The 14,370-nt window shown below is 47.6% G+C and overlaps 1 protein-coding gene across 4 annotated transcripts in view; it reads right to left on the bottom strand.

Moving 5' to 3' along the window:
• Positions 1-14,370, bottom strand: part of mfsd3 (major facilitator superfamily domain containing 3) — a 163,496-nt gene that overhangs the window by 88,853 nt on the left and 60,273 nt on the right. For all 4 annotated transcript variants that reach the window (XM_072516591.1, XM_072516590.1, XM_072516589.1 and 1 more), the window contains exon 4: positions 3,621-3,724. In XM_072516591.1, coding sequence (XP_072372692.1) covers positions 3,621-3,724 — 104 coding nt within the window. The remainder of the gene's footprint in view (positions 1-3,620; positions 3,725-14,370) is intronic.

The following is a 14,370-nucleotide window of genomic DNA, read 5'->3' as shown; positions in this document are numbered from 1 at the left end:
ATACTGGCCTAGCCAGTGACACACATAACCTATGAACAAATAATATTTTTAAAATGTACTTTCAAAGAAAGCCCAACATGCACTCAATGAATGGAATTGTCACGCTCTAACCTTTCAAAGCTAACACCAATGTCTCCGTTGGCCTTGATAACCACATCACTTCCTCCTTTGATGTTTTTTCTCCCCACCCCCAGTGCCTCTTTGGCCATCATTTACCTGCCCTCAAATCTGTTGACTGCTGCTAAGTAAGTGCTGAGTAGGCTGTTTAGCTTTAACCAAATGTGGCCTAATTATCTCAAGATTTACAAGTACATCATTATGAAGTCCTCTTATTACTCTCATGTTCTGTCCAGAAAGCAGGGTCTGCAATGACAAGCCCGATGGGGCCCTCCAATACAACCCCGAGGGACTCCCACATTGCGTGGTCTACCGTGCCCTCCAAAACCCAGCTCTGCAGCAGGGTGAGGAGCTTCCTGAGGATGACATGGCGGAGCAGCACACGCCCTCGGATGAGGAGGATGTACCCAAGTTCGCCGGGGAAGAGCCCACTGAAGAGCCTGAGGATGGTCGCCAAGCGAGGGCGAGGATGCGCATGAGCAGGAATGCTAGATGCCCTCATAGCTTCCTGTTTCATGGAGAAAGTTTAGCTTCTCATCCGACAGCTTGACGAGCCCCCCCCCCCCCCCCCCCCCCCCCAGCATAGTGTGAACTCTCAGCAACCAGGGGATGAAGGTGGCCGAGATATCGATCATTAGGGTGCTGCTACTGGGGAGTCCTTTAGTACCTGCTGCCCAGTAACTGCTGCACAGTCAATGCAGGAGGGTGATGACAACTGCAGTGAGGAATGGTCTGTGATGCTCCTCGGCTGCTGTTATGTCTGACTCTTATTGGTCTGATGCCGACACGCTGACTCCCTGGCTCATGTGAGGGTCTATGCTTAATTTCTTTGTCCTTTAGCTCTAACAGGGGATCCGGGGTGAGAGTTTAGGATTCACTGAATCATGCCCTAGTCCTATCACTGCAAGTCATACATTCACTCAGAGAAAGCCTAACTGCCTGGCGGACATGGAGGCCCACTGAACGAACTTGCGTCCCAAGGGGAGAAGCACTATGTTGCTGGGGTGTGTTAACAATTCTGAGACGTTAAAGATGGTGAGCAACAATAATATTTAATGTAGTGACATATCAGAATGTAACAATGTTCCCAACTACTGGTGCCTAACTTTGCAGTTCAGAGATGGTTTACTAGATTAATGCCTGGAATAAGATCATAAGACCAAAAGACATAGGAGCAGAATTAAGCCACTCGGCCCATCGAGTCGATATTTTTTTCATCCCCATTCTCTTGCCTTCTTCCCATAACCCCTGATCCCCTTATTAATCAAGAACCTATCTATCTCTGTCTTAAAGACACTCAGTGATTTAGCCTCCAGAGCCTTCTGCGGCAAAGAGTTCCACAGATTCACCACCCTCTGGCTGAAGAAATTCCTCCTCATCTCTGTTTTAAAGGATCGTCCTTTTAGTCTGAGATTGTGTCCTCTGCTTCTAGTTTTTCCTACAAGTGGAAGCAGCTTCACCACATCCATTCTATACAGGCCTCATAGTATTCTGTAAGTTTCACAAGATCTCCCCTCATCCTTCTAAATAGGTAGGTTGTCTGATGAGGAAAGGTTGGACATGCAGGAATGTAGAGTTGAGGTTGAAATCAAATCAGCCATGATTTAATTGAATGGTGAATCAGGTCTGAAGGGTCGAGTGGCCTGCTCGTGCTCCTGATTTATATGTTCATGTGTAAAGCCCTATACTCTGCTTTTAACCACTTAGGTTGACATCAAACTCAATGTTAATGTCTGACCTTATGCAAAGCCTTGCCTTTCACTGCATAAGTTTTTCTATTTAATGATGTTGCTACAAAAATATGTTATAAAGTAGGCTTTATTGCCTAGAAATTCATCGGGTCATGCTGCACCCATTTTGTGAGCTTAAAACAGCTACCGAGTATAGTGTTCAATTCTGGTCGCCACACTACCAGAAGGATGTGGAGGCTTTAGAGAGGGTGCAGAAGAGATTTACCAGAATGCTGCCTGGTATGGAGGGCATTAGCTATGAGGAGCGGTTGAATAAACTCGGTTTGTTCTCACTGGAACGAAGGAGGTTGAGGGGCGACCTGATAGAGGTCTACAAAACTATGAGGGGCATAGACATGGTGGATAGTCAGAGGCTTTTCCCCGGGGTAGAGGGGTCAATTACTAGGGGGCATAGGGTAAAGGTGAGAGGGGCAAGGTTTAGAGTAGATGTACGAGGCAAGTTTTTTACGCAGAGGGTAGTGGGTGCCTGGAACTCGCTACCGGAGGAGGTGGTGGAAGCAGGGACGATAGTGACATTTAAGGGGCATCTTGACAAATACATGAATAGGATGGGAATAGAGGGATACGGACCCAGGAAGTGTAAAAGATTGTAGTTTAGTCGGGCAGCATGGTCGGCACGGGCTTGGAGGGCCGAAGGGCCTGTTCCTGTGCTGTACATTTCTTTGTTCTGTGTTCTTTGAAACGTCCAATAAACTAAGAGCTTTTACTGTCCATGCCAGAGTTGCACTGCCTGCTATATTAGTAAAGACTCTCACATCGAACAGGGACTAGGCCCTCTGCACATGCAAATCTGGGCTCTTGTAGTCTATCTGGCTGTATGCGCCCTAACCAGTGGTCTGTGAAGGGACAATTGGAGACCATCACCAAAAAGGTACTTTTTAAAAATAAATACTTACCTGAACACAGACCTGGACTGGCCAGAGTTTTGTCTGGTAGGTATGCACATTAGGAATTTGGTGATGGGAAAAGGGTGCAATATTCAACATATGTCATACAATATATCCTCCAATCATATGAATGGGGAGAAAGCATTGCGGGGTTCCACTGATTTTCACAGGTAAATAGCTAATATGCACTCATTTAAGGTTCTGCGGCAGGCTCATGAATTTGCAAAACATATTCCTATTTTTCATTCTGTTTCAAATGCAGATACAAAGTTTGGCTGTAAGGATATAATTTTTTAGGTTACGAGTGAAATCTGCCATTGTTATATTTATCACTCATATAGCACCACCCAAAACAAAATTTGTCATTCGACCAATTGCATCCAAAGGGCTATTTGCTGAGGGAAAATGTCTTGTCAAGTTTGCCTGCATAACTTGAAAAGGTATTTCATTTTGTCATGTGCTTTGATGTTTTTACCTGATAAAATAACACAATCATGAAGTTATCATACATTTCTAATTTCTATTATGAATCTATTTTGACCCTTAATGGTGCCTGGCCATATTTCATTAAGTGGGGAAGCATTTATGAAAAACAATTAGCACACCAGATAACACACTATCTGGTTAACTAGTTACAGAATGCAGCCCACCAAAGATAAAAGAACTAACATTTATAGAGCAGCTTTCACTTCAGGATGCCCCAAAGTTACTTACAGCCATTTAAATACTTTTTAAATTCATTGTTGCAGGAAACATGACAGCCAATTTACACACATATAACCAATAGATTTAAACATTCAAGTTGTTGTTAATCACCTGCTTCAAATTAAATTAATCTTCTCAAGAACAAAATTAGTCAACATACCTTTCATTATCAAATATTCACTTTGAAACATAATGAGAAGTAACGTCTGGAAGCTCAAATTTGCAGCACGCATCAAGAACAGGACCAGAATAACTGAAAATGCACTGCAATTGAAAACACATTGAATTCAAGTAAATATACTTCGTTCCAGCTTTTTGAAGGGCAAAAATGTTATTTCATGCAACAGATTCTGTAAAAGGAATCCAAAAATATATATCCTGAATTGTGTTGAGATTTATAAGAGAATGGATTTTTCATAAGCTGAGCAATGACACAGCAAATCAAAAATTTCAGTCACATAAAGTGATGTTGCTAATACTTATGATGAGCTTACAGTAGGAGAGCGATATTTTACTGGCACTATAAATTAAAACTTTATTGTATGGGAGGGATTTTATGGAGCCTGCAAGAGCAGTAAACAAGGATCCTCCTGTTTAAACCTAATTTCCCCTGTGTATTCCTTTTATTTTCTGTTATTTTTGACTTAAATAACTTTTGTGCCTGGACAGTTGCCGGGACCGGTGCCTTTCAGATGCACCTTTTATTTTGAAAAAACACCAACTCTCTGGAAAGATGATCTGTTTGGTCTGGCCTCAGGAAACCCCGGGTGAGATGTGCTGCTTCGTTTGACCTCAGTGATGATGCATTTTGATAGACTTGGCTGTCAGTCAATAAGCTGTTCTCAAGTCTGACCTAATCCTCAAAGCTGATTGGTGTTGGCCGTTCCAGAATGTCATGCAAAGAAAGGCAGACCTCATTTTGGGAGTTAGTTTTGGTTTGAATTCAAGAGCTGAACGGAGCACTTTTAAATAAGTCTCTCCCAGAAAGGGTGGAACACTCAAATGTCTTGGCTGGGGCTCACTTCAGGTAAACGGAGCAGCCAGCTTTTAGCCTTTTCCCTTGTGTGTGTCTTGTGTGTGTTTCCGTAGAGGTTGGATGGTTAAAAAAAGGGAGAGTAATAGATTCGATAGCTGTCATGGGAATGTCCCTTTAGGAAATGTTTTTGTCTTATCACATGGCTTCAGTGATGTCATTGAGTGGGTGGAGTTGGGTTGTGGCTCTGGGTTTTATTTACACTCTGTGTTTTGGATTGGTTTGAACTGCACAGGTTGAAATAAGTGTCTCTCTATCTTGATTTTAAAAGCTATTTTCAGACTGCTTGATAATGAAAAGAGATAATTGCTTTCTGGAAGGAATTCAAACCTGCTGTTTGAAAAGGGGAACAGAGTATCACTAACAAGTCCTATACCAGTGAGAATGCCGTGTGCTGGGCCATGCCTTTGAAAAGGGGCTTCTGGTTTTACATGGATTTTGTTATTGAATTGGAACATTAAGGGTTATACATAAATTACTGCAGCTGTGTGGGGTCTTTATGTTTGTAGTTGATAAAAATTTTTACTGTGTGTGTTTATACACCTGGGGAAGGATTCTCCGAGCCCCTGGAATTCTCCGGCGCCGGGATTTTAGCGGGAGCGGGAATCACACCGCGCCGGTCGATGGCCACTAGCAGCGCCCCCCCCCCCCCCGGCGATTCTCCGGCCCGCGATTGGCCGAGCGGCTGCCTGTTTTCGGCCGGTCCCTACGGCATAAATCAAACCAGGTCCGTAACGGCAGGTCCTGGCTCTACGGGCGGCCTGCAGAGTCCTCGGGGGTGGGTGGGTGGGGGGGGGGGGGGGTGTGGTGGGGGTGTGCAGGGTTCTGACCCACGGTGGCCTGGCCCGCGATCGGGGCCCACCGATCCGCGGGCGGGCCTGTGCCATGGGTGCACACTTTCCCTCCGCGCCAGCTGCTGTCAACCACCGCCATGGCCAGTGTGGAGAAGAACCCCCCTGCGCATGTGTTGGGATGACGCCAGCACACGCTGGCGCTCCCGCGCATGCGCCAACCCCGTCAGCGCCGGCCTAGCCCCTGAAGGCGCGGAGGATTCCGCACCTTCCAGGGGGCCCGACGCCGGAGTGGTTCACACCACTCCTCAGCACCGGTACGGCCCGCCTCGCCGGGTAGGGGAGAATGTCGCCCAAGTTAACTAAATGTGTAGAATAAAGCTTGTGTTTTGATTAAAAGCGCCTAAGATCTCTGTTGAATAACACCTGAACGGGAGGCTCTTGTGCTCATCGTAACTGTCATGATATTCAAACACACACATCATGATAGACACACCAACAGACAAATCAGAACACACAACACCACAACCAATGACAGAAAGATATAAAAGCACAGACATGACCCCCGGTGGTCAGTATTAGCTGCAGAGGAGAACCAGGACACATCTGTTACCAAACACACTCAGGGAGACAGCACGTGCAGAGTATCCAGAACGAACTGTATTATAAGAGTTAAAATAAAATAGAGTTGTACCACATACAACTGTGTTGGCTCATCTGTGCACCAGAGCACCCAACACCACAGTAACCAAACTCAATAAACAGTTATCGGTCAGGTGAACTCCACAATATTCTTTGGTGCTTCCTAAACCCTGGACTATAACATAGCCGATACTCTATGAGAATCATTGCATGTCTTATCTCTATTGTTGTTACAAATAAACAGTTATTTTGTGTTTCACTTCCAAATCTGATGCCTGTAAGTCATCTGAGCAGTCAAGGGTCAAAATTCTCAGAAACTATACACAAATTAGTAGTTAATTCATTTATGTTGGGTCTCCGGGGTTGGTGGGGCTGGACTTGGCCACTCACTCGCTCAGGGTGTCACAACATGGTGTGGGGAGGGGGTGACTGCATTAGGCAGGAGCCAAAATTTCTATTATCTACGATGGGTTGAGCTGGAAAGATTATGTCTGCGCCGTGTTTGTGGTGTGTTGGGCCTCATGACATCCTGTGGCGGATTCCCACTTGTGATACATTTGCATGCAATGAATACTCATTACCGTGAAACTTTTTGAAAAAAATTACATGCTACCTTCAAGATAAAGTCACTTGTTTATGAAAAGCTGTAGCACCTGTTTTGTGCTTCTTGACAGGTGGCATGCACCAGTCAGCTTTGTGCAGTTGTGGCTGAGGTCAGCAGTTTTCCCTGTTGAACTCTATGGCACAAGGGAGGGGAGCAAAAGAATTGCTGCTCGCTTGCAAGGATGAGTTAGTGGTGTGGGGTGTGGGGAGCGGAAGGAAGTTCCAAGGGATGACAAAGAGTACGGTTAGGGGCATGGAGTAGTGAAAGGAAAAGAGCCTGGCATCCTGGGCGGTGGCTGAGAACAGTCAAGTTAAGAAAATGAGGGACATAAACATGCGGCCCATACAGGAGCCTGTCTCAGGGTGCTGGCTGACAGAATCCTTATAGGATTTTGAGTTAATCTATACCATTTTAATTCTCCCCACTTGGCATGATCTCGGACAATGTCTTTTACAATGCATAGATGAGAGGAGCAGCTGAGCCCACAAATTCAGCCCTGTCCAACAGAAACAGAAAAACTAACATGAACATTGAATAGTGAATGCAAAAACGCAACATTGTGTGTGATTTAACCACTGCATTGTGCCCGGAGTGGATCAGGGCACGCCGGTTAAATAGTGGGAAAAGCCAAATTCAAGATTCGCACAAAACACAAATCAGTCTGCCATTTAACCGGCCCGTACAAGTATGGCGAGCATATCATTGATCCCAATTTGCAATAATTCCCACCTTATAAGCGATATTGAATGAAATGAATGAAAATCGTTTATTGTCACAATTAGGCTTCAAATGAAGTTCCTGTGAAAAGCCCCTAGTCGCCACATTCCGGCGCCTGTTCGGGGAGGCTGGTACGGGAATTGAACCGCGCTGCTGGCCTTCCTTGGTCTGCTTTAAAAGCCACAAGAAGTCAAATGTAATGCCCTGCGGGACTTAACTGACTCCCCAGTGAGAAATCACATGGGTGTTGTTTCGTACTCCTTTTTAAAAAGATGAAGCTGGCGCAATGGCTGCTATGGGGAACTGAGGAGGTGAGTAGCCATTTCCATTTTCCAGCATGCAGCTCAAAGACACTGGAGCTGCTGCCCCAGTGTTTGCTGGGGCTGGGGGACCCCTCAGGGCGGTTGGGCTTGGTCGAGGGGGCTGAAGAGTTCCAGGTCAGGGGTCACCCCAGGGTCAGGGGTGGGAGTTGATAGGCTTTCAGTCTGTGAGGTGTTCATGCCATCTCTAAATATTGTGGATACCCATAACAGGGGCAAGTAGAACTGCTGCCTGTCTGTTCTATCAAACGCTTCCAGGGCAGAGATCTGTACTTGGTTACATGCTGAAGGTCACTTTAACTCCCTTTAACTGTGAGCAGCTTCTAGCTTCACAACTGAAGGCTACTGCTAATAAGAAACTGGTCTTGTTAAGTGTGCTAGCACTTCTCAGCTGCAGGTTGTGTTTGCTGCTTGCTCCTGCTGGTGGCTGGAAATGCCTGGAGGCTGCTTTGCTATTTCCTTCCTTTTTTATAGCTGGAAAGAAGGACAATTATTTCTAAGGTAACTGGGCCCTGGAACATTGAGCTCAGGGGGACGTAGGAGTCCAGAAGGCAATCCTATTTAAAGCAAGAAGACGCTGCGGAACCTGGTGCTGACATTGATCCAAATGAGCAATACGATGAAGATGTTGAAGAAATGCTTTTGTATATTGCTGATGCTTTTGTTGCTGGTGTGGTGAGTGCTGCATGTAATTAGCATGACACCGCGAGTCAAATGTGCTGGAGGCACCTTGAATGCCAGTGGAATATGTGGATGCCAGAATTTGGTTCCAATGAGATTGGGCCATGTGGGTGGGCCTGCACAGCTGCGGCTCCTGGATGGAGAATAGCACTGATACGTGGAACAACCAACAAGTAATGCATTGGTGAACAGATCATTTCTACGGCAATGTTCTGGGCAACACGGTATCTCAGTGGTTAGCACTGTTGCTTCACAACTCCAGGGTCCCAGGTTCAATTCCCGGCTTGGGTCACTGTCTGTGTGGAGTCTGGACGTTCTCCTTGTGTCTGTGTGGGTTTCCTCCGGGTTCTCCGGTTTTCTCCCAGAAGCCCCGAAAGACGTACTGTTAGGTAATTTGGACATTCTGAACTCTCTCTCTGTGTACCCGAACAGGCGCCAGAATGTGGCGACTAGGGGCTTTTCACAGTAACTTCATTGCAGTGTTAATGTAAAATTACTTGTGACAATAAAGATTATTATTATGATAAAACATTCTCAGGTGTCGGCACTACCAGACACTGGCCAGCAGCAGCGAGGCGTGATGGCCAAATATCTTAGTGAATTTTATGAGCTTCTCGAAGAAGTTTTGAAAAGCTCTCAATACTGTGGCTCAGGGAAGACCGGTTTTTTAACCCACCAAACGCACAATGACATCATCATTATTTTGGCAGAGTGGTTCAGAAACCAATTCATGAATGAAGTAAAAGATGCCAAATACTATTCCATAATGGTTCATTCAACATCAGGGGCGAAATTCTCCGGAAACGGCGCGATGTCCGCCGACTGGTGCCCAAAACGGCGCAAATCAGAAGGGCATCGCGCCGCCCCAAAGGTGCGGAATGCTCCGCATCTTTGGGGGCCGAGCCCCAACCTTGAGGGGTTAGGTCGGCGCCGGACGAATTTCCGCCCCGCCAGCTGGCGGAAAAGGCCTTTGGTGCCCCGCCAGCTGGCGCGGAAATGACATCTCCGGACGGTACATGCGCGGGAGCGTCAGCGGCGCTGACAGCTTCCCACGCGTGCGCAGTGGAGGGGGTCTCTTCTGCCTCCGCCATGGTGGAGACCGTGGCGGAGGCGGAAGGGAAAGAGTGCCCCCACGGCACAGGCCCGTCCGCGGATCGGTGGGCCCCGATCGCGGGCCAAGCCACCGTGGGGGCAGCCCCCGGGGTCAGATCGCCCCCCGCCCCCCCAGGACCCCGGAGTCCGCCCGCGCCGCCTTGTCCCGCCGGTAAGGTAGGTGGTTTAATTTACGCCGGCGGGACAGGCATTTTAGAGGCGGGACTTCGGCCTGTCCGGGCCGGAGAATCGCACGGGGGGGGGGGGGCGCCAACCGGCGTGGCGCGATTCCCGCCGAATCTCCGGTGCCGGAGACTTCGGCAACCGGCGGGGGCAGGATTCACGCCAGCCCCCGGCGATTCTCCGACCCGGCTAGGGGGTCGGAAAATCCCGCCCCAGGTGTGAGTCAAGTAGACCAATTAACATGGATTTTAAGATATGTGACCAGCGATGTTGAAATTGTAGAGCAATTTCTTTGTTTTATTGAGCTACAATCCTGAACTTCTGAGTGTCTGAAAACAACAGTTTTGGAAATCAGGTTTAGACATCAAAAATTCTATGTGCCGAGCTTCGATAATCCAGCATACATGGCAGGAGGATATTCAAGTCTACAAGCAAAACTGAACAATGAAAGCTCCTGTGCATTATTCATCCCATGTTCTATCACTCCTCGAATTTATTCTGCCATGCTATTGCTGAATCCTGTGAGGGGCTGTACATGTTTTTGACTTTGTTCAAACCGTGTATGCCTTTTATCCGGTTTCTACGCCTCATTGGAATATATTGTAATCACGCTTGGAGCAAGCGAATCAAAAACCTTTGACAGTCAAAAGAAATTCTGACACCAGGAGGACCGTTCATGCAGATGCTGTTTTGGCTTTGAAAAATAACTTTGTTGACATAAAGGAAACCTCATTAGACATAGCCACATCAAATTCAGGAAAACCACGGGCGTCATTCTCCGACCCCCCGCCGGGTCGGAGAATCGCCGAGGGCTGGCGTGAATCCCGCCCCCGCCGGTTGCCAAAGTCTCCGGCATCGGAGATTCGGCGGGGGCGGGAATCGCGCCGCGCCGGTTGGTGGACCCCCCCGCTCGATTCTCCGGCCCGGATGGGCAGAAGTCCCGCCGATAAATTGCCTGTCCCGCCGGCGTGGATTAAACCACCTTTTGAATGGCGGGACAAGGCGGCGTGGGCGGGCTCCGGGGTCCTGGGGGGGGCAGGGGGCGATCTGGCCCCGGGGGGGTGCCCCCACGGTGGCCTGGCCCGCGATCGGGGCCCACCGATCCGTGGGCGGGCCTGTGCCGTGGGGGCACTCTTTCCCTTCCGCCTCCGCCACGGTCTCCACCATGGCGGAGGCGGAAGAGACTCCCTCCACTGCGCATGCGTGGGAAACTGTCAGCGGCCGCTGACGCTCCCGCGCATGCGCCTCCCCGAGATGTCATTTCCGCACCAGCTGGCGGGGCAACAAAGGCCGTTTCCGCCAGCTGGCGGGGCGGAAATTTATACGGCGTCAGCCTAGCCCCTCAATGTTGGGGCTCGGCCCCCAAAGATGCGGAGCATTCCGCACCTTTGGGGTGGCACGATGCCCGTCTGATTGGCGCCGTTTTGGGCGCCAGTCAGCGGACATCGCGCCGTTCGGGAGAATTTCGCCCCACATGTGTGAGCTGAAGGAAAATTCTTAGCAGAGAAGTTTGAAAAGCCCAAATTGCTGTTTTGATTCTTTTGTGGATCTATTTACTTCAAGGAATTAATGCTGTCAGCAAATTGCTAAAAATGTTGATACATCTTTATTGAATGCTGCACAATTGTTCGCCTCACTTAAAGGTTTTATCATAGAAGTTCAAAATGACAATAACTCGATGGAAACAAAGACACTGACATTTTGGTACTTCTGATGATGAGAAGCATACAAGATACTGGAAGTTATTTTTCAATGAAACTAGAGACAATGAAATCACTTTAAAAGGGAAAGAGAAAATCATCACTGAGACTGACAGTCATTTGTGATACAATAATAGTGCAATTGCAAAGTAGAAGTGATTCTCTGAAAAAAACAGAGGTGGGATTCTCCCAACGGGCAGCTAAGTGCCGACACTGGAGTAAAAACGGGAGTGTTTTACTCCGGCGTTGGCGCCGCCCGTTCTGGGACCCCATACTGCGGTCCAAAGGGGGCTAGGACGGCGCTGGAGTGGCCTACGCCACTCCAGCTGCCGATCCTGGCCTGAACCCAGTGCCGCAGGGTCCGTGCATGTGCAGTGGGGCCGGCGCCAACTAGCGCACGCGCAGTTGCCTTCTTCCCCACGGCGGCCCCGACGCCAAATGGCGCATGACGACAGGAGCCGGCGCGGAGGAAAGGAGGCCGGGGGGCAGAGAGGCCGGCCCACCAATCGGTGGGCCCCAATCGCGGACCAGGCCACTACAGAGCCCCCCCCCCCGGGCCCGGTGTGATTTTGTGTATTTTGTGGCATCCGCCTTTGCGATCTGTTGGCCGAGGGTGGGTGGAGACAGGGGGGGCATGAGGTTAGGGGGGAAATGAAGGTGAGCGCAGGGCCCCACAAACTACATCTGCCTCCGTCCACAATGAAGAAATGTCCCTAACTCTCCTGTAACCATCAATGCGAAACTAACCATGAGGCATGCCAGTACATTTAGCTCTCTGGCCAAACTAGTCTCAACAAATAATGATGATGCAGACATGAATAAATAAAGCAAATGCAATGTGAAATAGTTGTAAATTAGATTTAAAAAATCCTTTGCCATCTTTCTGTTCTCTAATTCTTACATTAATGGCAATGTAGTTTGGCAGGAAGGTTGTGACCATGTTGAAAAGCCTCCCTGTTTGATCAGGAAGCTCCTGGACAGCCACACCACTGCCCCCTGACCCATAACCGCTGCATTGTCAGCTGACAGTGGGTTTCAACAGTGAAAGGTATCCCTCACCGCTGAATCGCACATCTCTCCTTCGTAAGCCGGCCACATTTTAAATTTTAATTGTAGTCACATGAGATCCAACAAAAAGCAAGAACTTTATCCGCTGTCAGGAGCGGCACGCCACATTCAAATTCCATCCTCTGAGTCGAATGCGAGATCAATTTTAATTTATCAATCTGCTCTGGGTAGACCTTTTTTTAAAAAATGCTATTTGTCGACATCAATCAACATGTGAAATCATCTGGCAGCTCATTATAGCTCATTGGAGATTTTTTTACTTTGCAGTAGACTTGGCAAAGATCTTGAAAATGTGATTAGCCAAAGAATCTAAAAGAGCAACAACACAGGTTATACTGGCTTCCTCTTCATACATCCATTGAGGTCAAGGATAGGATTAACTGAACGTGCGACTTACTCACATTGTACTCAACTACTCAAGCACTTTTAGGATTTGGAAGAAATATGAATCCCCCAGTTGATGGAAATTAAAAGCATTTTTATTTTCTCAGCAGAGCTTCCTGTTGATGGTTTTAGAGTTTTACAGAGAACAAAAAAATCATTATTTAACTTTCCTGGAAACTAGCCACAAGTTGAAGTGAAACATAAACCATCCCAGCATTACTCCAGCTAATTGACCCCTTGGAAGGGCATTGTACATCCTCTGGGATATTGTCGCTTAGTAATAGGTCCGGCAACATGATTGGTAGTGCAAGTGGCTCGTAATTAATAGCTCGCAAATGTTTTATTTACAGTTTACAAATCTGCTGTTGCTCCCTGAGAGGCATCATCTGAGGTCAATTCTGATAGTTCTTTACATGAAAAGCACTGTGGGAAGCATACACGCTTGTAGGCAGAATGCAAACACCGGCTCAAGTTTGGGGGGTACAAGTTAAAGAACTGAAATATTTTGTTAATTAAGGGGAATTCTGTATCAAAGGGAGGTCAGTAGTTAATTGGTGAAGCAAATCAAATTGTGCTGGATCCTTGTCCAAATTTGCTTTCAGAAGCATGAAACTTAATGAAATTAAGAGCAAGAAACTCTATCTACCAAAAGAATTAAACTAAGGTGAATAGGCTTGAGCTAAGTAGCTTACGAAACTGTAACTGAAAATTTTCAGTGGAATGTATGATAAACAAGTAATGGTAAAACAGGAGGTTAATTCAGCAAAATAATTAATGCATATTTATGTTGTTATGGGCGAGGCGTTTCAGAACCCCAAAATGTATCATGGAGTTCAACCAACCTCTCCCTTTAATGTATTTGTTGCTTTTCCTAGCACACGGCTTGTTCCCTAGGTGTGGGATTACAATTATGGACACATGGGTTTTTAAACACAAAACACTGTTTATTCCATGAACTCAACTTAACATCTGAAATAAACATTGGATCTCTTAACACCCCTTACTTCAAAGATAACTCAGAAAATATTGCAACGGTAAATAATTCCTCAAAATGTTCCTTCAAACTTCCAAGAGACTTAACACCTTTAAACAGAATCACATCAGGTTAAAGCCTTTACTATTATGAGTTTAAATCACCCAAATGATCCAGAGATAGTCTTTCATGGCAGAGATCCAGCTCACTGCAAACACACACTCCCCAAGCTCTTTTTCTCCAAACTGCAGCTCTCTGGAAACACCCAGACACACACAAGGGGCGCGATTCTCCGACCCGATCGCCGGGGGCTGGCGTGAATCCCGCCTCCGCTGTGTCCCGAATTCTCTGCCACCAGAGAATCGGTGGGGGCGGGAATCGCGCCGCGCCGGTCGGCGGGCTCCCCCCGGCGATTCTCCGGTCCGCGATGGGCCGAGTCCCGCTGCTGTCAACCGTCACCAGCCCCTCAAGGTAAGGGCTTGGCACTAAACCTTTGGGGCGGCACGACGCCGGAGTGGTTCCCGCCACTCCATTACGCCGGATTCCCCCGCCCCGCCGGGTAGGGAAGAAACCCGGCCAAGCTCTTTTTCAAACTGCAAAACTAAAAAACTGCAAAATGGCTGACCTGACCTCAGCTCCACCCATTCTCTGATATCACTGTTTTCTTAAAGATACATTGCTTAAACATCCATGTCTTAAAGGTACTCTCACATGACAATGTG

This window comes from Scyliorhinus torazame, chromosome 9 (assembly GCF_047496885.1).
Source record: "Scyliorhinus torazame isolate Kashiwa2021f chromosome 9, sScyTor2.1, whole genome shotgun sequence".
NCBI lineage: Eukaryota > Metazoa > Chordata > Chondrichthyes > Carcharhiniformes > Scyliorhinidae > Scyliorhinus > Scyliorhinus torazame.
Note: the sequence above shows the minus strand (reverse complement) of the source record. Positions and strands in the feature narration are given on the sequence as shown.